Here is a 23,745-nt window from a genome sequence, read left to right as displayed (position 1 = left end):
CAGGACAAGAACTTGGGACCCGTTGAATGGCAGGATTGAAAGAACCGTAAGACAAACAGGGCTGAAACGTGCCCCCCGCTTGCCATGTTGCAGGTGATGAGAAGGAGAGAAGAGAGAAGAAGTGAAGAGATGCGGCCCTTTGGGGAGTCCAGACTCAGGAGTTCCCTAAGCCAGGGCTGTGACCCCCTCTTTAGGGTTCTGCAGTTCCTGGCATCTCCAAGCTTCTGGGTGCCCCGTGTTCCCCAGGTTAACACAAGGTTAACACAAGAGTCAGGCTTGTGGCAATTCTTTCCAGTATATTTCTTTCTTTTCTATCAGGTTTACTAGTGGTAGTAGCCTGCAGTGGAAGCCACTTAGGTAATGCCTGGTCTAGCTGCAGCAGGGAGCCAGTACCTGCAGCTACCTGCCCTGCTGCAGCCACCTGCCCTGCTGCAGCCAGCATGCCTGGCTGTGTGCAGTGGCTGGACCCTGCACTCACTTGCTCACGCACTCCTTGCTGCTCCATGCCTGGCTTGCCTTTGGCAGGCATGGGGTCCAGCTGGTAGTGAAAGCCAAGCATAGCCAGCTAGGCTGAGTAGGTGGAATGAGCCTAGTGGGCCTGAGCAAATCTCAGGCAAAGGTGCCACCAGCCACAGAGGTTTCTGGCTAGCAAAGTAACACCCTAAGGATCCCGTGAGAGTCTAACATGACTTTGTTCTGCTGCCTTGCTTACTGTATAATAAAGACTGACATCTCTGCGTTCCAAATAGGAATTCCTGGTTCAAATTATCTTCCTTGCAGTTGCCCAAATGCTAACTCTGTAGATTTCCTGGCTTTATAAAACATAAACTCTCCCTTTCCTGACAAACAGCAACTCAATTAAGGCCTTTTTTCCTCACCAATATTTACTGTGCCTGTTGTTTTTCAGATTCCTCATAAAAGTTAGCCCTCTTTTGTTTCTCTTTCAAAAAGTTAGCTTTTTTTTTAAAAAAACTATTTATATTGTGCTGTTATTCCTCAACCCTTTCTTTTTTTTGTTAAGTGTGTGTGGGAAGGAAGCCTCCATTCCAGAAAATTGAATGAAAGCTCCCCCTCAACTCCATCTAATAACAACTTCTAACTTGTGTTCTCCTTAATATGTTCTGTAGTATTCTTAAAGGGCCTTTCACTCTCTTATCCTAAGTCATTATTATTATTCATTATTATTATTATTTTTGAGGTAAGGTCTCAGTAAGTTGCCCAGGGTAATCCGGAACTCCTTGGCTCAAGTGATCCTCTTGCCTTGGCCATGTGGCCGGGACTACAGGCACACATCACTGCACCCAGCTCATCCTAAGTCATTCTTATCCTCTTCTAAAAAGTCATATCCACCTAGAATATTCAATCTTCTCAGTATAAACATCAGCACATCTCAAATCATATTTCAGTTACTCTGGCCATGTTAGACAAGAAGTTCTCATTTTTATGTTGTTTATATTTTGCTTTTTTTGTTTACTTATTTTTCCTTTATTGTCCGTTTCTTTTTTGTTTCTTTTAGGAGGTTCTTACTTTTACATGTTTGGAAAGAGTTTATTTTTTCTTTTTAAAATCATGACTTCTAAAAAACAAACAAAAACAAAAAACAAAATCATAGCCTCAACCTGAACCTTTCCATGCTGGTATTCTGTATTTAATGGGAGGTGTCTTAACCTAGGGTGCTTTGACTGTATTGTTGGGTTTTGAGCATCTGAACTCCTTAAATATTTATCTGTGTATTTACTGGGCATTACTATAGTTTTCAAGAGATTCTCAAAGGAGTCTATGACCAAAGAAAGACGATAAAAACATTGCTATACTGTTAGCTTATAACGGTGACCCTGAAAAACCAAGATATTATCTAATAAAAGTTACCTACTTTCTGCATTATACTTGGAATTTTTGGATACTCTCCTTTGAGCTTCCGGGTCTCCTTCTGCCATATTCACCAACCACACCATTGTTGCTGTTGAGAAAGACAAAATTCCAGGTAAGCACTGGACACACAAAGTATGCATAGACAACAACAAGCCATCATTTCTCCACACAAATCGCCAGTCTTCCTAATGCTGCCTTAAGACTGTTCAACAATCAGAAGTAAAAATAAAAAAAGGTTCTCTTTGGTTTTAGCAGGTAAGAGAAAAAGTTCTGAAACTGAAGGTTTGCTGTAGTACTCAAACTGCACCTGCTATCACAAAACTCTTCATCACCATTTTTAGTCCCTGAAAAGTAACCAGAAGGAAAACTGTTCAGGCCAGCAAGATTCCACTGAAACAATAGCTGGACTAGTTGAATATCCTAAATTCCAGGACAAACTGGAGCTCACAAAAGCTTCAGATGGTGATTATAATTCAAAAGATGCACAGAATAAATTTCCTTCATATTATGTCTCACTTTTAGAATGTTCAATAATGCCAAACCATGTTTTAAACTTGGAGTGAGAAAAAACATTAAAAGCAATAAACATAATAGGGATAGTCAAGTGGCCTCCTCTGTGCCCCTTCTACAAAAATACAGGTATATCAATATATCAATCCAGATCTAGACATACACATGTGCATCTCTACCACATTTTAGTTCAGAGACAATGTGAAAACTTTAAAATGGTGCTTCTCTCATATATTTCAGGCAGGAATGAAAAATGGTATAATCCCCATTGGAGGGAAATTTGGTAACATCTAATAAAACTACATGTGCATTAACTCTTTAACCCAGCAATATTACATTTTGGAACTTATCCTGAAGATACACCAACAATAACACAAAAGTACATATAAGCAAACACATGACATATGGGGTTATGGCGGTAAACAAATGCCAGCAGCAAGCTGAGTCCAATCTGGTCACAGTTAATTTTTTTTTTTTTTTTTTTTTTTTTTTGAGACGGAGTCTTGCTCTGTCGCCTAGGCTGGAGTACAGTGGCACGATCTCAGCTCACTGCAAGCTCCGCCTCCCGGGTTCATGCCATTCTCCTGCCTCAGCCTCCCAAGTAGCTGGGACTACAGGCACCCGCCACCACACCCGGCTAATTTTTTGTATTTTTTTTAGTAGAGACGGGGTTTCACTGTGTTAGCCAGGATGGTCTCGATCTCCTGACCTCGTGATCCGCCCGCCTCGGCCTCCCAAAGTGCTGGGATTACAGGCGTGAACCACCGTGCCTGGCCTGGTCACAGTAATTTTAAACAAGATACTTGGCATTTATGTCTCTCTGGCTTTTTATCACTATAATTTTATCTATGTTTCTAATACTCAGGCTTCTTGCAGAACTTATGAAAGAAATACACAATCAAAGAAGTTGAACGACCACCTTGTTATTTCTGAGGTCAACCAAGTTTCATTATAGGATAACCTAACCAAATGATCAAAAGTTAACAGAAACCAAGCAGGCAATACACTGTTTAACTAAATCCAGATCTAAAGAAGAAAAACTGAAGGGCAACCACCAAGTATGAGGTTTATGGATTAGTTTTTTATCTTCATTTTTTCTAAAAACAGGGTCTCACTATGTTGCCCAGGCTGGACTCAAACTCCTGGGCTCAAGCAATCCTCCCGCCTCCAGCCTCCCAAAGTGCTAGGATTACAGGCATGAGCCCACTGCACCCAGCCTGTTTATGGATTTCTATAGCCTTTTGGAAATGGAAGGCACCAGCCATTTATTAGGTTTTCTTTCTTTATGCAAGTATGAAAAATATAGCTACAAGCCCCTTTGTTTTAGCAGTTAATAGTATCATGAAAATCAATGGCCAGCTAACTTTTTCTGTAAATGGCCAGGGAGTAAACATTTCAGGTTTGTGTGTCACATATTCTTCCTTGTTCTTTTTTTTTTTTTTTTTTAATGTAAAAGCATTTTTAGCTTTATAAAGCTGTACAAAAACAAGCCATGGGCCACATTTGGCTTCAAGCAGAGTTTGCTAACCCCATGTTAATTATCATTAAATAGCATATTTCTAAATAGTCTAAAATAATATTTTTTTAAAAAATCACTTTTCCTCCACCTTAACACAAACACCTTAGATCAATAGGAAAATAAGCAGATTTCTTGTTTAAACTAAAAAAAAAAAAAAAAGGCCAGGCACGGTTGGCTCACACCCGTAATCCCAGCACTTTGGGAGTCTGAGGTGGGTGGATACCTGAGGTCAGGAGTTCAAGACCAGCCTGACCAACATGGAGAAACCCTGTCTCTACTAAAATACAAAATTTGCCCATTGTGGTGGTGCATATCTATAATCCCGGCGACTCGGGAGGCTGAGGCAGGAGAATTGCTTGAATCTGGGAGGTGGAGGCTGTGGTGAGCCGAGATCGTGCCATTGCACTCCAGCCTGGGCAATGACAGCGAAAACTCTGTCTCAAAAAAAAAAAAAAAAAGAAAAAGATATTTTTTTCAATGTAGCCTAGGCTGGTCTTGGAATTCCTGGCTCAAGCAATCCTCCTGCCTCTACCTCCCAAAGTCCTGGTATTTATAGTCATGCCCGGCTGGAAAATATGCAGATTTAAAACATTAACATAATATACCACCCCCAACTGATATGAAATTCAAAAAGTTTTAGATAAAATGATCTACCTCAAGGAATTGTAGTTTCCCTTCTAGTTAAGGCTCCCAGAGTGAACCAACTTCTACTAATGACACTAGGTAAGAAAAAATTAGCTCAAAGAGTAGGTGTATATTTTTTCTGTCAAACGACAGAAGTAAAAAACAAAAATGCTCATACATTTCCTGTCAGTAAGAGCATTTTGCATACTGAATACCCTTAACTGGGAGACAGTATTAAAATGCATAAAAGAATTATTGATTTTTTAGAGAAAAAAATAGCCAGGATGACTGATTTAAACTTTTTATATTCATGCTTATATCCACTTCAGGGAAAAAGTACTCATTGGGCATTGCTGTTTTTCTTACATTCTGTTAAAAATGTAAGAAAAATGTAAGAAAAATTCTTACATTCTGTTGAAAAACAAAACAAAGGCCGGTGTGGTGGCTCATGCCTGTATCCCAGCACTTTGGGAGGGTGAGGCGGGTAGATCACCTGAGGTCACAAGTTCGAGACCAGCCTGGCCAACATGGTAAAAACCCCATCTCTACTAAATATACAAAAAATTAGCCGGGCGTGGTGGCAGGTGTCTGTAATCCCAGATACTCAGGAGGCCGAGGCAGGGAGAATCGCTTGAACCCAGGAGGCGGAGGTTGCAGTGAGCTGAGATTGTGCCATTGCACTTCAGCCTGGGCAACAAGAGTTGAAACTCCATCTCAAAAACAAAAAAACAAAACCTCTCAAACTCAATGATTTATATAAAAATCCTCAAATCTTCACAGACATTTAGTATTACAAAAGAACAGATGCAATCTTGAATCTACCTGATCTACACAGGAGGTAAGGGTTTATACTCCTATTTTCCCACATATGTTTGAACTGTTTCTAAAATATCTCAGAATGTCTCATGTTCTGTGGTCATTAAATAGACTGGAGAGCTTTTTAAAAAATACATGCAAATCATCTGTATCATTCAATTTTACCATTATGTGCTGCTAAAGCGAGCACAGACGTGAGTTTTAAAAATATATATATGATAGGGCTGGGCGCAGTGGCTCATGCCTGTAATCCCAAGCACTTGGGAGGCCAAGGCGGGCAGATTACAAGGTCAGGAGATCGAGACCATCCTGGCTAACATGGTGAAACCCTGTCTCTACCAAAAAATACAAAAAATTAGCGGGCGTGGTGGCAGGCACCTGTATTCCCAGCTACTCGGGAGGCCGAGGCAGGAGAATGGCGTGAACCCGGAGGTGGAGCTTGCAGTGAGTCGAAATCACACCACTGAACTCCAGCCTGGGCAACAGAGCGAGACTCCGTCTCAAAAAAAAAAAAAAAAATTATATGTGATAGATATTTTAAAACAAAGTAAATGCTTCTTTCTGAGTATTAAATTAACATACATGTTTATGTTGCCGCAGACTGAAAGTCTGGTCCTAATTCCTCACCCATCCCTGTACTCACACTTTTGCCTGGACTCACTTTGGAGTAGAATGTATTTTCCCTTCTCCCAACCTGTGGCTCAACTAAAAATATGGAAGAAAAAAAAATTAGCCAGGCATAGTGGCGCATGCTTGTAATCTCAACTACTTGGGAGGCTGAGGCAGGAGAATTGCTTGAACCCAGGAGACGGAGGTTGCAGTGAGCTGAGATTGCACCACTGCACTCCAGCCTGGGCAACAGAGAAAGACTCACCTCAAAATAAAACACATCGGGCACAGTGGCTCACATCTGTAATCCCAGCACTTTGGGAGGCTGAGGCAGGTGGATCACTTGAGGTGGGGAGTTCAAGGCCAGCCTGGCCAATGTGGCGAAACCCCAACTCTACTAAAAATATAAACATTAACCGGATGTGGTGGTGGGTGCCTATAATCCCAGCTACTCCGGAGGCTGAGACAGGACAATCTCTTGACCCGAAAGGCGGGGGTTGCAGTGAGCCAAGATCACGCCACTGCACTCCAGCCCGAGCAACACAGAAGACTCTGTTTCAAAAATAAAATAAAATAAAATAAAATTGAATCTTCCCTCTCCTTGAAACACCTTTCCTGAAACCTCTTCTCCTGTCAGGTCACCAACCTCTCTGCCTGTGAGACAGGAATCTTAGATGTAATGCATGACATTTACTATACCTCTCCTTCTTCACTACCCATTCTCTGCCTACACCATCACTTCCATGCCAGCACTGGCAAAACACAGAGACATGCATGCCACATATGCACCTTCCCTTTGGAGTACTGCTTCTGGTTCTATCACTCTACTGAAATTGCTCTCTTCAATGTCACTAATGACATCTTAGCAAATACTGTCTGGTTTACTTATCCTCATTACCTTTGACTTCTTTATAAAAAATGATACTCTCTTTTTTTGGGAGGGTGGGGATGAAGCCTTGCTGTCACTCAGGCTGGAGTGCAGTGTCACGATCATGGCTCACTGCAGCCTCCACCTCCTGGGTTCAAGTGATCCTCACCTCAGCCTCCCAAATAACTGGGATTACAAGCGTGCGCCACAACACCCTAGCTGATTTTATATTTTTAGTAAAGACAGAGTTTCACCACGTTGGCCAGGCTGGTCTCAAACTCCTGACCTCAAGTGATCCGCCCACCTAGGCCTCCCAGAGTGCTGGGATTACAGGCGTGAGCCACCATGCCCAGCCCTCTCCTTCTTGAAATTGCTTTTCCAGTAACTCAACAGAAAATTGGCAAAAAAATCTACAAGGATATACATCAAACTGAAACAGGGGTAAGTATCTTGATAAGGCATTAAGACTAGAGATGATAGTTACTATGAATTTATTTTTATCTGTAATTTTTATCCTTTTTCAAGGACAATGAAGGTTACTTGTATAATTAAGATTAATTTTACAGGGCTGGGAGCAGTGGCTCACCGCCTGTAATCCTAATGCTTTGGGAGGCCGAGGCAGGTGCATCGCTTGAGACCAGCCTGGGCCAACATGGTGAAATCCCGTCTCTACTAAAAATACAAAAATTAGCCAGGCGTGGTGGCATGCGCCTGTAATTCCAGCTACTTGGGAGGCTGAGGGAGGAGAATTGCTTGAACCTGGGAGACGGAGGTTGCAGTGAGTTGAGATTGCACCACTGTACTCCAGCCTGGGTGGACAGAGAGAGACTCTGTCTCACAAGGAAAAAAAAAAAGATTAATTTCACAAATATGAAAAAGATTATACCAAGCCAGTTACAAAGTAAATTCAGATCTGTAGCTAAGAAAACACATGAAAAAAAGTTCAAAAAATCAACCCAAAGCATTAGACAAACAATAAAAAATTAAACAAGATGTTATTTTTTTGCCTATTAGATCTCTTTCTGTCTCAGAACACACCACATGCATTGTATGCACAGACACAGGCAAGTATTAACAAAGCGGTGGCCGGGCATGGGTGGCTCACAGCTATAATCCTAGCATTTTGGGAGCCCAGGCAGGCGGATCACCTGAAGTTCAGGAGTTCGAGGACCCAGCCTGGTCAACGTTGGGTGAAACCGTTGGCTCTTACTAAAAATACAAAAAATTAGCTGGGCGGGTGGCACACGCTGTAATCCCAGCCACTCCAGAGGCTGAGGCCAGGAGAACTGCTTGAACCTGGGAGGCGGAGGTTGCAGTGGAGCCGAGATTGCCACCACTGCACTCCAGGCCTGCATGACAGAGCGAGACTCAGTCTCCAAAACAAAACAAAAACAAAACCAAAACACCAACAGGGGTAAGGAAATTGATACTTTCATATTACTGAAGGGAATGTAAACAGGCACAGCTTTTTTAGGAGGCAATATGGCAAATTATCAAAATTAAATACATCCTTTCACTTTAGCAATTCTACTCTAAGAATACATTTTATAATATTCATAAGTTCATGATGCACTCTGTAAGTGCTGTCTGTGATAGAAAATAAACGGAAAATGATCTAAATGGTCTATTAATGAGGATACCCACCACTTGAATATCTATGTAAGAGAACCACTATGCAGCCATTTCATGTGCTGACATTCAAAAAACAGTAATGATATTGTTAAGTTGAAAAAATACTGGCTTGCCCGATTTTCTAGTATTTTCTTCTACTTCCTGTAGTATCCTCTTCTTCATTGTCTCATTCTCTAAACCACAGTAGTTGACACAGGTTTGACCCCTTGTCTTCCTCTTCTCTTCTGCTTTTATTTGAATTGCTCGCCAGCTCCCAGGGGCTTAAACTACCACCTCCTGCTAATGTTCTTCAAGTCTCTATCTCAAATATCAACTTTTTCCCAAGCTCTAGCATTTCATTTTCTAAACTTCTGGCTAGCAATGTCTATCTCAAGTGACCCACAGGTACTGTCAACTAAATTAGATATGAGCCACAGAAAGATATAAAACTAAACAGATCCTCACACAAGGAAACATGGCCAGCGTGTGGCTCACACTGTAACAAGCACTTTGGAAGTCAAAGGCAGGAGATCGCTTAAGCCCAGGAGTCAAGACCAGCCTGGCAACATGGCAAAACCCTGTCTCACAGTAAAACACAAAGATTTAGCCAGGGCTGTAGCGCGTGCCTGTAAGTCACAAGCTACTCGGGAGGGCTGAGGTGCGGTGGGATCACCTGAGACTGGAGAGGATCCGAGGCTGCCAGATGAGCCCCATGATTCCACCATGGACTGTACTCCTAGGGCCTGGGTGGAGGTAGACCCCTATCTCAACAACAACAACCAGAAAACAGAGAGGAAAAGGCATTTTTTCTTCATCACCTTTCCTTCAAGCTTACAAATTCTCTCCTCGGTTGCTAGAACTATTGATTCCACTTCTTGAATTCCTCTCATCAACTCTTTCCCTTGATTGCTACTGCCACTACCATAATTCAACACCCCCATTACTTCCACCTAGATCATGGCAATATCATCTTAATTATGCTTGATTGCCTCTCATGATCTCCAGTGTCCACCCCACCAATTCATCTCCACACAGTGTGCTGCCAGCTTACAAAGGCACGGCTTCGTGCTCACATTACCCTTCCACTCAACAATCTCAGTTCCCCAGTGATCACGAATAGCAGAAAGACATCTAAACCAGTCACTCAAAGAAATCCTTGAGCTTGGCCCTAATCATTAACTTCCTAACAGGGTTTTAAAATGGAATGCTGGTTCCCCAATATCTAAATATTTTCTTTCCTTTCTATTGATATAGAAAAACTCTCTTAATCAACATCAGGTAGTAAGACAATGTTGTTTGCAAGGAAACAAAGAGATCTGCAGGAGTTCAGGGAATGCTGTGCATTTATAGATGAGTGAACAATGTACCACGAAAATGTAGTGCCATAGTTACGTGTGGCTTCAGGTTCCATATAAATTTCTACCACTGATTACTAATTCAATATCAATTCTCAAATACTTACAGGAGTAATGAGAGCTGGAAAAGCCGTTTCATTTCTCTCCTGAGCTGTTTCAACCAGCATACGAAGTGGACCTTTCGGACCAAAACAAGCCACTAAAATCTAGAAAAACAGAAAAGACATTTGATAAAATGTATGGGCTAAACTGGTAAATGGGTGTTAGGGAGGAATTAAACGAGGGAAAAAAGTTTAATGTTTTTTGTCTCTTTTTACACAAAAAGATGTTGAATGAATATGAAATAAAATGCGGTGAACTGGTGGGGGTAGGGGACAACCTAAACAAAATAAAACCACACAGAACATCTGTAAAAATTTCATTTGGGTTTGACTGCTGTTTTGCTTAGTGTACAGTGTATCATTACTGGGGTTATAGGAATAAGTCTTCCCAGTTTAAAGGAAAGCTGGCAGAGATAATGATTGAGATAGACTATTTTAAGCAGTTGTCAACTAACAGTGAGCAGAAACAGGGAGAAGTCACTTCTAATCACGGATATGAACTATAAATAAAAAGACTACTCCGAGATGAATTTAATAAAGGGGGATTTGACTGAACTTTTCAAAATATGAAGAGCAGAGTAGAAAGAAATTCATCCCTTCTCCTTTTTAAAAAGCAGTATTACGTACTACTGAGAAATACTTGAAGTAGAGGGGCAGTAAATTTAAATAAAAACAAAATAATAACTCTTCGCAAGATAAAGTTTATTACTTCTTTACTCTTTGGTCACAAATATTCAGGTCTCAGAACATATGTGGTGCTGAAAAGTAGCTTATTTTACAAAAATAATAAATCAGAGAGGAAAACAATATGCCTGTTATTCCTGTTTATTATACCACCATTTCTTTCCATCAACTGCACTTTTTCTTTCATTTTCTGTCATGAAAATTTCAGGAATATAGGCCGGGCGCAGTGGCTCATGCCTGTAATCCCAGCACTTTGGGAGGCCGAGGTGGGCAGATCACGAGGTCAGGAGATCAAGACCATCCTGGCTAACACGGTGAAACCCCGTCTCTACTAAAAATACAAAAAATTAGCTGGGTGTGGTGGTAGGCGCCTGTTAGTCCCAGCTACTCGGGAGGCTGAGGCAGGAGAATGGCGTGAACCCGGGAAGCGGAGCTTGCAGTGAGCCGAGATCGCGCCACTGCACTCCAGCCTGGGCAATACAGCGAGACTGCATCTCAAAAAAAAAAAAAAAGAAAGAAAATTCAGAATATGAAAATATAAAAATAATTTTAAACACTGAAAAAATATAAAACAGGTATAGCTAAACTTGTAAAGGAAGAATTGATAGCTTGTGTTGACATTATTGTCACTTAGAAGCATTTACATTTTAAAATTCATGTCTTGCTGGGGCACAGTGGCTTATGCTTGTAATTCCAGCACCTTTGGGGAGGCTGAGGCGGTTAGATCGCTCATGCTCAGGAGTTTGAGACCAGCCTGACCTAGATGGCAAAACCCCATCCTCTACCAAAAATACAAAAAAATTAGCAGCTCATGGTGGCAGGTGCCTATAGTCCCAGCTACTCAGGAAGCTGAGGTGGGAGGATTGCTTGAGCCCTGGAGGTGGAGGTTGCAGTGAGCCAAGATGGCGCCACTGCCTAGGTTACAGAGTAAGACCCTGTCTCAAAAAAAAAAAAAAAAAAAAATTCATGCCTCGAAGTGGTCATGTCTCTTTGTATAATAATATATGTACAATATAATATAGTATATACAGAACTATAATATAATATAGTACAGTAATAAAACACACATACACAAAAGAAACCTCTACTCTCACCACTTCTACTTCAATTTGTTTGAATGAGAAGTCTGCCCTGCTCTGAAGTAATGAGATTTTCAACTTGACTCTGCCACATTCAGTACTATTTCAGTTTTATGATATACTCTCCCTTAAAGAATTGCTAAATGATAAACCTGCTTATTTTTTAGAGCAATTAAATTAAAATTGCTTTTGCTTTGAAAATTTCAGAACTTTGACAAATTAAATCTTGAAACCTTGTAAAAATGGAGCCAAGCATCACTACTCTAAACATTGGGTACAAAAATCTCTTTTGTTTAAAAGGAACTCAAAGCTCTGTAGAGATACTCATTTGGTATGATGTGCAGACAGAATGGAGGGGTGATGGTAAAAATATTGTAATATAGTGAAAAAGAATATTGGACTTGGGATTCAGATTTGAGATCAGAGTTTAAGTTTGGGCAAATAATTTACCTCTGTAAACTTCAAGTTTCTTAGCAGTAAAACAGGGATAATAACTGCCTTGATACTTCATAGGATTATATAAAAATATAACACTGGGCTGGGTATAAGTGGCTCACGCCTGTAATCTCAGCACTTTGGGAGGCTGCTTGAGGCCAGGAGGTCAAACACCAACCTATGCCTGTAGTCTTATTCTACTCGCTAGGCTGAGACAGGCGGGACTGCTTGAGCCCAGGCTTTTGAAGCTACAGTGAGCTATAATCGTGCCACTTCACTCCAGCCTGGGAGACAGAGTGAGATCCTGTTTTCTTAAAAACAGAAAAAATTTACTGATAGACATTGTTCTAAGTGTATTATTGTATTAAATGGATCATTTAATTTAATCTTCATAACTGACATAGGAGTTGAGTAACTTGTGTGGTCAAATAGCTAGTAAGTGATGAGTAGGCCAGGCGCAGTGGCTCACGCCTGTAATCCCAGCACTTTGGCAGGCTGAGGTGGGCAGATCACTTGAGGTCAGGAGTTTGAGACCAGCCTGGCCAACATGGTGAAACCCCGTCTCTACTAAAAAATACAAAAATTAGCTGGGCATGGTGGTACGCACTTGTAGTCCTAGCTACTCGGAAGGCTGAGGGCAGGAGAATCGCTTGACCCCGGGAGGTAGAGGTTGTAGCGAGCTGAGATCACGCCACTGCACTCCAGCCTGGGCAACAAAGCGAGACTCTATCTCAAAAAAAAAGAAAAAAAAAAAGTGATGAGTAGAATTTGAACCCAGACATTCTGTCTCCAGACCTGGCATTCTTACTCACAGCTAAGCAAGAATAGATGGTTACTTTGCAAACCATCAAGTACTATACAACATAAGGTAATTACAAAAGTCAGAGAGGGTATATGACTTCCACAGTTCCACAACTGATTACTCAAATACAAGAACAGAACCAGTTCAATCCTATTTCCTCAGACTTCTTCGTCAATCAAATGAGGATGATGTTTCCTATTACAGGCCACCAAACATTTTAGTAAGTATGTAAATAGTGATAAAACTGTATGGCCAGGCCGGGCACGGTGGCTCATGCCTGTAATCCCAACACTTTGGGAGGCCGAGGCGGGTGAATCATGAGGTCAGGAGATCGAGATCATCCTGGCTAACACGGTTGAAACCCCGTCTCTGCTACAAATACAAAAAAATTAGCTGGATGTGGTGGCAGATGCCTGTTGTCCCAGCTACTTGGGAGGCTGAGGCAGGAGAATAGCATGAACCTGGGAGGTGAAGCTTGCAGTGAGCCGAGATCGCGCCACTGCACTGCAGCCTGGGTGACAGAACCAGACTCCGTCTCAAAAAAAAAAAAAAAAAAAAAAGTGTATGGCAAGGCATGGTGGCTCATGCTTTTAATCCCAACACTTTGGGAGGCCAAGGTGGGAGGATCGCTTGAGGCCAGGAGTTCCAGACAAGCCTGGGAAATACAGTGAGATCTCATCTCTGCAAAAAAAAAATTTTTTTTTTTTAAATTAGGCATGGTAGTGCATGCCTGTAGTTCTATCTACTTTGGAGGCTGAGGTGGGAGGATTGTTTGAGCCCAGGACAAGAGTTTGAGGCTGCAGTAAGCCATGTTCATGCCACTGTACTCTAGCGTGGATGACAGAGAGAGATCCTGTCTTTGGAAGAAAAAAACAAAAAGAAAAATAAAGAGTATGGCCATGGCCTTATAATATAGAAGTGGTCACATATTAATCTCTGAAAATGGATCACTTTTTGACTTTCATACAGGGCAATAGCCACAGAGTACGTACCTGAAAGCTGCCTGGGTTAATGGCTGGAGTCTGTTCTAGCTGTTCAGGACCCATGTCACACTGGTGGTGACAGAATGTGAATCTCGCACTGTCCAAATTGGTTTTATTTTAAAAGAATAATTCTATACATTACCTGATAAAAAGTAGGTAACCTAATTTTGATTTTAAAAGTGAACTGAGGCCAGATGCAGTGGCTCACACCTATAATCCCAATACCTTGAGAGGCCAAGGCAGGAGGATTGCTTGAGCCCAAGAGTTCAAGACCAGCCTAGGCAATATAGCGAGACGTTCTCTCTACAAAAAATAAAAAAGTTAGTCAGGCATGGTGGTGCATACCTGTAGTCCTAGCTACTTGAGAGGCTGAAGTGGGAGGATCACATGAGCCCGGGAGTTCAAGGTTGCAGTGAGCTATGACTGCGCCACTGCACCCCAGCCTGGGTGACACAGCAAGACTTTGTCTCAAAAAAAAGAAAAAACCTTATGCAGTAAGATATAAAGGAAAAAAATCATTTAAAAAATGAATTGAGCATTTTGTGTGTCTACCACTCTGCTTGTGCTTTTTTTTTTTTGAGACAGAGTCTCGCTCTGTCACCCAGGCTAGAGTGCAGTGGTACCATCTTGGCTCACTGCAACCTCCACTTCCTGGATTCAAGTAATTCTCCTGCCTCAGCCTCTCAAGTAGCTGGGATTACAGGGGTACACCACCACACTCAGCTAATTTTTGTATTTTTAGTAGAGATGGGGTTTCACCATATTGGCCAGCTTGTCAAAACCTCAAAATTCTTGAAAAACCAAATTTGTTTTGAGACAAGGTCTTGTTCTATCACCCAGGCTGGAATGCAGTGATGCAATCATGGCTCACTGCAGCCTTGACCTCCTGGACTCAATCGATCCTCCCACCTCGCCTCCTAAGTAGCTGGGACTACAGGTGTGCACCACCAGGCCTGGCTAATTTTTGTATTTTCTGTAGATAAGAGGTTTTGCCATGTTGCCCAGGCTAGTCTTGAACTCTGGGCTTAGGTGATCTGCCCGTCTCAGCCTCCCAAAGTGCTGAGATTACAGGCATGAGCTACCATGCCCAGCTGAAATCTTCAAATGAAAAAGTTACTATAGCTAATTAATGATTTACTGAAGAGTTATGGGATGTACACATTACCATTTTCTCTAAATCAAGATAAAGAGACGAGGAAAGAAAACACTCCAGTAAGGCATTCCTGTGACAAACAAATTATCTGTCTTGGGTTTACCATATACTGAAATCACAGCCAAGATGAGCCACGCAGTCCATTCAGGGAGGTACTTGATAAACACCAGCGCCATGAGGGCACTAATCATAATGAGATATGCCTGCTGGAGTCGAAGTGGACCTTTCCAGTGAATGGAAATCATTCCCACCACACCAAAATTCCAGATCAGGAGTGCAACAGTAATGTAGTCCACAGCAACGTTATAGGTTTTAAACACTTCCCTGAAAAAAAATTACACAGATTTTAAAAGATTTATGTACAATAATTTTCACCAAAACATTATTTAGAATAATGTGATGGCTCCCAAACATTAGATATTAATATCCCACCTTTATAATTTTACCATAACCTATATCAACTGTGCTATTATTTATTTAATACTTCCCTTTAAATAATTTACTCTTTTTTTGTTTGTTTTTTTGTTTTTGTTTTTGAGCCAGGGTCTCATTTTGTTGCCCAGGCTGCAGTAAAGTGGTGCAATCATGGCTCACTGCAGTCTTGAGCTCCGGAGATCAGGTGATCCTCCCATCTCAGCCTCCTAAGTAGCTGGGACAACAGGTGTGTGCCATCATGCCCAGCTAATTTTTCTAATTTTTTTTGTACAGATAGGGTTTCACCATGTTACCCAGGCTGGTCTAAAACTCCTGGGTTCAAGCAATCCGCCTGCCTCAGCCTCCCAAAGTGCTGGGATTACAAGCATGAGCCATGGTGCCTGGACAATTAATTCACTTTTTTCCCTCAAGTTGAACAATTCACTTTTTTTTCCCAAGCTGAACTTTTTCTTAACAGGAAGCTCTGTATCATTCATATAAATGGGAAACCAGGTGCACAGGCCATAACTATAAAAATAAGTACAAACAGGAAAAAAGATCATATAATACCTAAAATACCATACTATACTTTGGGAAATATTAGTTTAAAACATCTGAAATTAGAAAAAATTAAACATGTGCTAATAAATTTTATAGCTAGGATATAAATTTTCATATAATGAGATTTAGCAGTCATTAAAAATAGATATATGCAGGCTAGGCACAGTGGCTCAAACTCTAATCCCAGCACTTTGGGAGGCTGAGGTGGGAGGATCACCTGAGGCCAGGAATTCCAGACCAGCCTGGGCAACACAGTGAGACTCTATCACTACAAAAAAATTTTAAAATAGGCTAAAGGTGATGGCACATGCAGTCCCAGCTACTCAGGAGGCCGGGGTAGGAAGATAGCTTGAGCCTGGGAGTTGGAGGCTGTGTGAGCTATGATCACACTACTGCACTCCAGCCTGGGCAACAGAGCAAGACCCTAACACTAAAAAAGAAAATAAAAAAATATATATATATGTATGTATTTTGAAATTTCAAAGTGGGAGATAAATCATCTTTCCAGATAGCATCTGAAACCCAAAGTTTATGCTTAAATAAAGGTGTGCTTTCTTTCGCCTTCAAAGCGGGAGAAGAATCATCACACACACACACACACACACACACACACACTTACATATACACATATATACAAATATATTTTTTAATACACATATATAAACATGGAGTATAGGCGTAACACACTGTTGCTTGAAAAAATATAGGATCCCATTTATGATCCCATGTATGCAAAGCAGTGTGAGAGAAGAGTAAATGAGAAATTGATATATTAATTCCTGAAAGGATGACAGGACTTATCTTTAGGTGGTGGGAATCTGGTCATTTTTCTTCTTTATAATCTTATATAATGTCTTTTTTAAAAAAAATAATGAATGTTAAGTATTTTTATAATGAAGAAAATGCTATTTTAATTTTGGGGAGGAAAAATCCACCATCTAACAACAAAGAGATTGCAACTGTAGAAGATGCCTGAGGTAACTGAGGAGAAAGCATGCACGCCTTTAGGCATAAACTTTGAGTTTCAGGTACTGTCCAAAAAGATGATTCCTCTCCCACTTTGAAATTCCAAAACAGAGCAAACATTGAAATCTCTGGACAATGTAGATATTTATATTAAGCATTTCCGGTATCCTCGAACTAAAAAACAAAAACAAAAACAAAAGACAACAAAAAAAATCTATTTATTAATCTTTGGCTAGGTAACACATGAATAAGATATAAAATTCACAACAGATACTGTGAAAAGTAGGTTTTCTCCCCACTGTGCCCCACGGTTCCCCTCTCTAGAGCAAAGCACTATTTTTTCTTGAGATGGGGTCTTGCTATGTTGCCCAGGCTGGCTATGAACTCCTAGGCTCAAGCAATCCTCCTGTCTCCACCTCCAAAACTGTTGAGATTACAGGTGTGAGCCACCGTGCCTGACTGGAAAGCACTACTATTAATTTCATGTACATCCTTCCAGAAAGTCTATACATATCATGCATATACTTTTCTACTTGACACAAATGACAGCATATTTTAATTTTTTTTTTTTTAATAGAGACAAGGTCTCACTGTCACTCTGGACAGAGGGCACAATCATAGTTCACTGCAGCCCCGAAGTCCTTGGCTCAAGTGATCCTCCTGCCTCAGCCTCCCAAGCAGCTGGGGCTACAGGCATGCACCACCACGCCTGGCTAAGTTTTGTATTTTTTGTAGAGATGGAGTTTCACCATGTTGCCCAGGATGATCTAGAACTCCTGGGCTCAAAGGATCCTCCCACCTCGGCCTCCCAAATAGGTGAGATTACAGGTGTGAGCCACCACACCCAGCCTTAAAATTCTCAATAATAGATCTTGCATATTATCTTTTTTATCCCTCTAAGCTGTCAGTTTATTCACTTAAAATATCTATTTCTTCAGAAGCGGGAGCAGGGACTGCTGGCCCTCAGTGTCCCCTGCCTTCCTCTGCACAGCCTGCACTAGCAGCTCTGAGTACAATGTACGTAAGGAGGGGTAACCTGAGCTAGAGAGGGCCTGGAGCCACATCAGACCCATCCACCCAGTTGTTGGCCTACAACTGGCTGTGGATCCAAAGGAAGGTAGAGGCCAGCTCAGTCTACACCTGCTACTGCTCAGTGCCCACCCGGTCATGGGAGACCAACACACGGTAAAGGTCAAGGGCTTCTTGGAAGGCAGTCAGCAGCCTGTGCAAGATGTTCTCCACACTGCTCAGCTTAAGGGGAGCTGAGGGCAGGACCTCAGCTGGCATCTCTGCTTCACCAGTGTCCAGGGCTTGCACAATTCTTGTTTACTTGTAGATATTTAATCTTTTTTGCTGCCATCATAAATGGGACTTGTCCTTTTATTATGTTTTCTAACTAGTTGTTTATGTGAAGGTTATTGATTTGTGTTTTCATTTTATTTTATTTTTTTGGGACGGAGTTTCACTCTTGTTGCCCAGGCTGGAGTGCAATGGTGCGACCTCGGCTCACAGTAACCTCCACCTCCCAGGTTCATGCCATTCTCCTGCCTCAGCCTCCCGAGTAGCTGGGATTACAGGTACCCACCACCACGCCTGGCTAATTTTTTGTATTTTTAGTAGAGGTAGGGTTTCACCATGTTGGCCAGGCTGGTCTCGAACTCCTGACCTTAGGTGATCTACCCGCCTCAGCCTCCCAAAGTGCTGGGATTACAGGCGTGAGCCACGACACCCAGACCGGGGACTTTTGTTTAATTTTGTAATCAATTGCCTTACCAAACTTACTTAGTAATTTGAATTGGTTTTCGGTTAGTTCTAAAACAAAGTAAACAATCATTTTATCTCCAAATATTGGTAATTTAACCTTCTTTTCCAAATTATATAGCTCGTATTTCTTTCTCTTGCTTAATTGTGTTTGCTAGTCCCTCCAGAGCAATGCTAGATAATTGGTGATAAAGAAAACCTTCATCTCAGCCGGGACAGTGGCTCATGCCTGTAATCCCAGCATTTTGGGAGGCGGAGGCAGGCGGATCACCTGAGATCGGGAGTTTGAGACCAGCCTGGCCAACACGGTGAAACCCCTGCTCTACTAAAAATACAAAATTTAACTGGGCATAGTGGCAGGCGCCTGTAATCCCAGCTACTTGGGAGGCCTTGAGGCAGGAGAATTGCTTGAACCCGGGAGGCAGAGGTTCCTGTGAACCGAGATCACACCACTGCACTCCAGCCTGGATGATAGAGTGAGACTCTGTCTCAGAAAAAAAACAAAACAAAAAACAAACAAAAAAAAGAAAGAAAAGAAAACCTCCATCTCATTCCTGACCTTAATAGCAAGCTTCTAGTTTCCCTATGAGGATGACATTGGCCTTTAGAATGAGATGCATACATTTTATAATGTTAGAGATTTAGTTATTTATTTATTTTTAGAGACTGAGTCACCCAGGCGGGAGTGCAGTGGTGCAATCATAGCTCACTGCAGCCTTGAATTCCTGGGCTCAAGCCATCCTCCAACCTTAGTCTCCCATGCAGCTACAACTACAGGCACACACCACAATTGGCTAATTTATTTTTTGTAGAGGCAAAGTCTTGTTAGGTTGCACAGGTTAGTATCCAACTTTCAACCTCAAGCTATCCTCCTACCTTAGCCTCCCAGGGTATTGAGATTATAAGCATGAGCCATTACACCTGACCCCATCTGTTTATTAAGGAATCTGATCAAGAACAGGTGTGGAATCTTATCAAATGCCTTTTAGCACATACAGAGATGATGATCTAGTAATATGGCAACTTATAATGAACCAGTCTTCCATTCTGCAAACAAACTCCACTTGGTCAAATGTATTATTATGGCAGGGTGCGGTGGCTCAGGCCTGTAATCCCAGCACTTTGGGAGGCCAAGGTGGGCGGATCACAAGGTCAGGAGATCGAGACCATCCTGGCCAACATGGTGAAACCCCGTCTCTACTAAAAATACAAAAATTAGCTGGGCATGGTGGTGCGCACCTGTATTCCCGGTTACTCGGGGGGCTGAGGCAGGAGAATCGCTTGAATCCAGGAGGTGGGGGTTGCAGTGAGCCAAGATCATGCCACTGCACTCCAGCCTGGGTGACAGGGTGAGACTCAAAAAAAAGTATTATTCTTTTAATCTATTGCTGAATTCTCTTAATATTCTGTTATTCTTTTGAGATCAATAAATATAACTGACCAATAGTTTTCTTCTACTTGATAACTTGCAGGGCTTTAGCTATCAATGTTATGCTGGCTTCATAAAATTAATCTGGAAGCTTTTTTTCTTTTTATATGTTCTGGAACACTTAGTATTAGAGTTACCATTCCTTAAAGGTTTAACAGAATTTCCCCATTAATCCACTGGGGCCTGGTACTATTGTTATTAGTGCAGGTGGGGTGGAAACTTCTTCAGTAACTTTCTGTATTTCTTCTTTGCTCTGTTTAGATTTTCTCTCTCTTCAGGGGTCAGTTTTGATAATTTTTTTTCTAGAATATCATCCATTTCACACAGATTCTCATATTTGCTTCTTTTGTCTGTGGTTATTTCCCTTAATGCTCTACCAAAGAAATAACTCTCCAATTTATTTATTAGTTTGACTGCCTCTTCGAATTTAAGAGCTAGTGCAATTGTTTCCAAACTGTATTCTGCCACTTGAGCTGAGAAAAAGGCCAGGCTGGCACATCTCTGAGCTTCACTATTCTCTTTGACAGACTAGATCCACTTTTTTCTATATTATATATGAAAATTTCATGTAAGATTTCATTTGAAAGAAAAAAGAGTCACTGATTAAAAAAATAGAAGTATGAAAATCAATTATTCTGGTTTTTATACATTCTTAAAACCCTTTCTTAACATTCTGATTCACAGACTTCTACTAGAAGAATATATAATCTTCAAAAAGGCTTAGAATTAACTGTAGTCTTAAGTTCTTTCAGTTCTACTTATTATAAGCAAGGAGCAACAGAGGAATGTCTCAATTAGTAATATTGACTTGTCTTTTATATACCAAGTATGACCTATATATGGAAACAATTCAGAGTAATTCATCAACAAAGTACATGGCTTTAAGTGATCGCTACAGAGCACAAAGGTAGTTAATTCTGAAAGACAGACCAAAAATTTCACAACTTACCCCAAGTAAATGAATGAAAAAAAGAACAGCAACAATAGAGATGATATAATAAGCCAGGCATGGATGACCTAGAAAAGAAAGCATTTCAATATAATTAACAGGTCCCACAACTCTTAAAAAGTACATATTTTTTTTCTTTTTTGAGACAGGGTCTCACTTTGTCACCCAGACTGGAGTGCAGTGGCACGATCTCAGCTCACTGCAACCTCTGCCTCCTGGGTTCAAGCAATTCTCGTGCTTAAGCCTCCTGAGTAGGTGGAACCACGCGTGCGCGCCACCACACTAGGCTAATTTTTGTATTTTTTTTTTTTTTTGAGACGGAGTCTCGCTCTGTCGCCCAGGCTGGAGTGCAGTGGCGCAATCTCGGCTCACTGCAAGCTCCGACTCCCAGGTTCACGCCATTCTCCTGCCTCGGCCTCTCCGAGTAGCTGGGACTACAGGCGCCCGCCACCACGCCTGGCTAATTTTTTTGTATTTTTAGTAGAGACAGGGTTTCACCGTGGTCTCGATCTCCTGACCTCGTGATCCGCCCGCCTCGGCCTCCCAAAGGGCTGGGATTACAAGCGTGAGCCACCGCGCCCGGCCTAATTTTTGTATTTTTAGTACAGACAGGGTTTCGCCATGTTGCCCAGGCTGGTCTCAAATTCTTGACCTCAAGTGATCCGCCTGCCTCAGGCTCCCAAAGTGCTGAGATTACAGATGTGCACCACCACGCCCGGCCCACATCTCTCTTTAAAACAACTTTATAAAATAGTACAATTTGGCAAAGGCCAATAGAATGGCTTTACCTAGATATTGGTACTCCTTGGACATTTGAATATTCTTTTTTTTTTTTTTTCTGAGGTGGAGTTTCGCTCTTGTTGCCCAGGATGGAGTGCAATGGTGCAATCTCGGCTCACTGCAACCTCCACCTCCAGGGTTCAAGAAATTCTCCTGCCTCAGCCTCCCAAGTAGCTGGGATTACAGACATGTGCCACCACGCCTGACTAATTCTGTATTTTTAGTAGAGACAGGGCTTCTCCATGTTGGTGAGGCTGGTCTCGAACTCCCGACCTGAGGTGATCCACCTGCCTTGGCCTCCCAAAGTGCTAGGATTACAGGTGTGAGCCACAGCACCTAGCCAACATTTGAATATTCTACATTGACTATCCAAATACAACAAAGTTGTTTCTGGTGTTCTTCCACAAAAATTTTCCAACATTTTGTTACAAAAATGTTCAAACACACAGCAAAATTTAATTAATTTTACAGTCAACAGCCATATATCACCTAGAGTCTACCATTCATATTTTGCAGTATTTGGTTTATAAAATTTCTGTCTAGCTCCTCATCCATTAGTCTTTGTTATTACTAATACATATCAAAGTAAACTGAGAGGTCGGGCGCGGTGACTCACGCCTGTAATCCCAGCAATTTGGGAGGCCAAGGCAGGTGGATCATGAGGTCAGGAGTTCAAGACCAGCCTGGCCAATATGGTGAACCCCGTGTCTCTACTAAAAATACAAAAATTAGCCAGGCATGATGGCACATGCCTGCAGTCCCCGCTATTCGGGAGGCTGAGGCAGGAGAATCACTTCAACGCGGGAGACGGAGGTTGTGGAGAGCTGAGATCGCACCATTGCACTCCAGCCTGAGCAACAGAGCGACAGTCCATCTCAAAAAAACAAAAAAGGTAAGCTGAGAACACCTGTACATTTCCCTCCAAATACTTCAACTTTAGCCTAAATTTTATCTCACTCTTTAAAACTTGTCTGTCTTGGCCAAGACAGACAATACCAGTGGGAGATGTACACTGGGATTCCATATTAAGCTTTAAATTAAGGACCAGAGTAAACATTAAATAATCGAAATTCTCATCTTTCTTGAGAGATGCTTTTCACCTTGGTTTTTTGGCAAGGGAAGAAGGAGATGTTCTTATTTATTTCTTTTTTAAATTTATTTATTTTTGGGAGATGAAGCCTCACTCTGTCGCCCAGGCTGGAGTGCAGTAGCACGCTCTTGGCTCACTGCAACCTCCACCTCCCAGATTCAAGCAATTCTCCTGCCTTAGCCTCCCAAGTAGCTGGGATTACAGGCAGCCACCACCATGCCCAGCTAATTTTTGTATTAGAGATGAGGTTTCACCATGTTGGCCAGGCTGGTCTTGAACTCCTGATCTCAAGTGATCCACCCTCCTTAGCCTCCCACAGTGCTGAAGTTACAGGCATGAGCCACCGTGCCCGGCCTAATTTTAATTTTTTTAACTGTACCTTATAGGAGCCCCCAAATATTTTTTTAAATTATTTTTTGAGATAGGGTCTCACTGTGTTGCCCAGGCTGGGGTACAGTGGCATGATCATAGCTCACTACAATATCGAACCACTGGGCTCAAGCCATACTCCCACCTCAGCCTCCCTAGTACCTAGGACTATAGGCGTGGGTACACCACCATGCCTGGCTAATTTTTTAATTTTTTTTTTTTTTTTTTTGGTAAAGGTTGGGGTCTCACTCTGTTGCCCAAGCTGGTTTTGAACTCCTGGCTTCAAGTGATCCTCCGGTCTCAGCCAAACTGGTGAGAGTCACCATGTCCAGTCTTGCTTATTTCAAAAATAGCATTTTTCTGAATCAAAAGTAACATATGCTTGTAACACTTAAGAAACACAGA

General features: G+C 41.8%; 1 protein-coding gene across 5 annotated transcripts in view; it reads right to left on the bottom strand.

The window, feature by feature from the left end:
* The window catches only part of PSEN1 (presenilin 1), a 99,497-nt gene that overhangs the window by 26,689 nt on the left and 49,063 nt on the right, over nucleotides 1-23,745 (bottom strand). For all 5 annotated transcript variants that reach the window (XM_003263673.3, XM_012504403.2, XM_030813036.1 and 2 more), the window contains 2 exons: nucleotides 21,102-21,169; nucleotides 15,125-15,345 (listed from right to left, as the gene is read on the bottom strand). In XM_003263673.3, the coding sequence (XP_003263721.1) occupies nucleotides 15,125-15,345; nucleotides 21,102-21,169 (289 nt within the window). The remainder of the gene's footprint in view (nucleotides 1-15,124; nucleotides 15,346-21,101; nucleotides 21,170-23,745) is intronic.

Source organism: Nomascus leucogenys, chromosome 1a (genome assembly GCF_006542625.1).
Source record: "Nomascus leucogenys isolate Asia chromosome 1a, Asia_NLE_v1, whole genome shotgun sequence".
Taxonomy (NCBI): Eukaryota; Metazoa; Chordata; class Mammalia; order Primates; family Hylobatidae; genus Nomascus; species Nomascus leucogenys.
The sequence above is the reverse complement of the archived record's forward strand: the minus strand, read 5'-3'. Positions and strand labels throughout refer to the sequence as shown.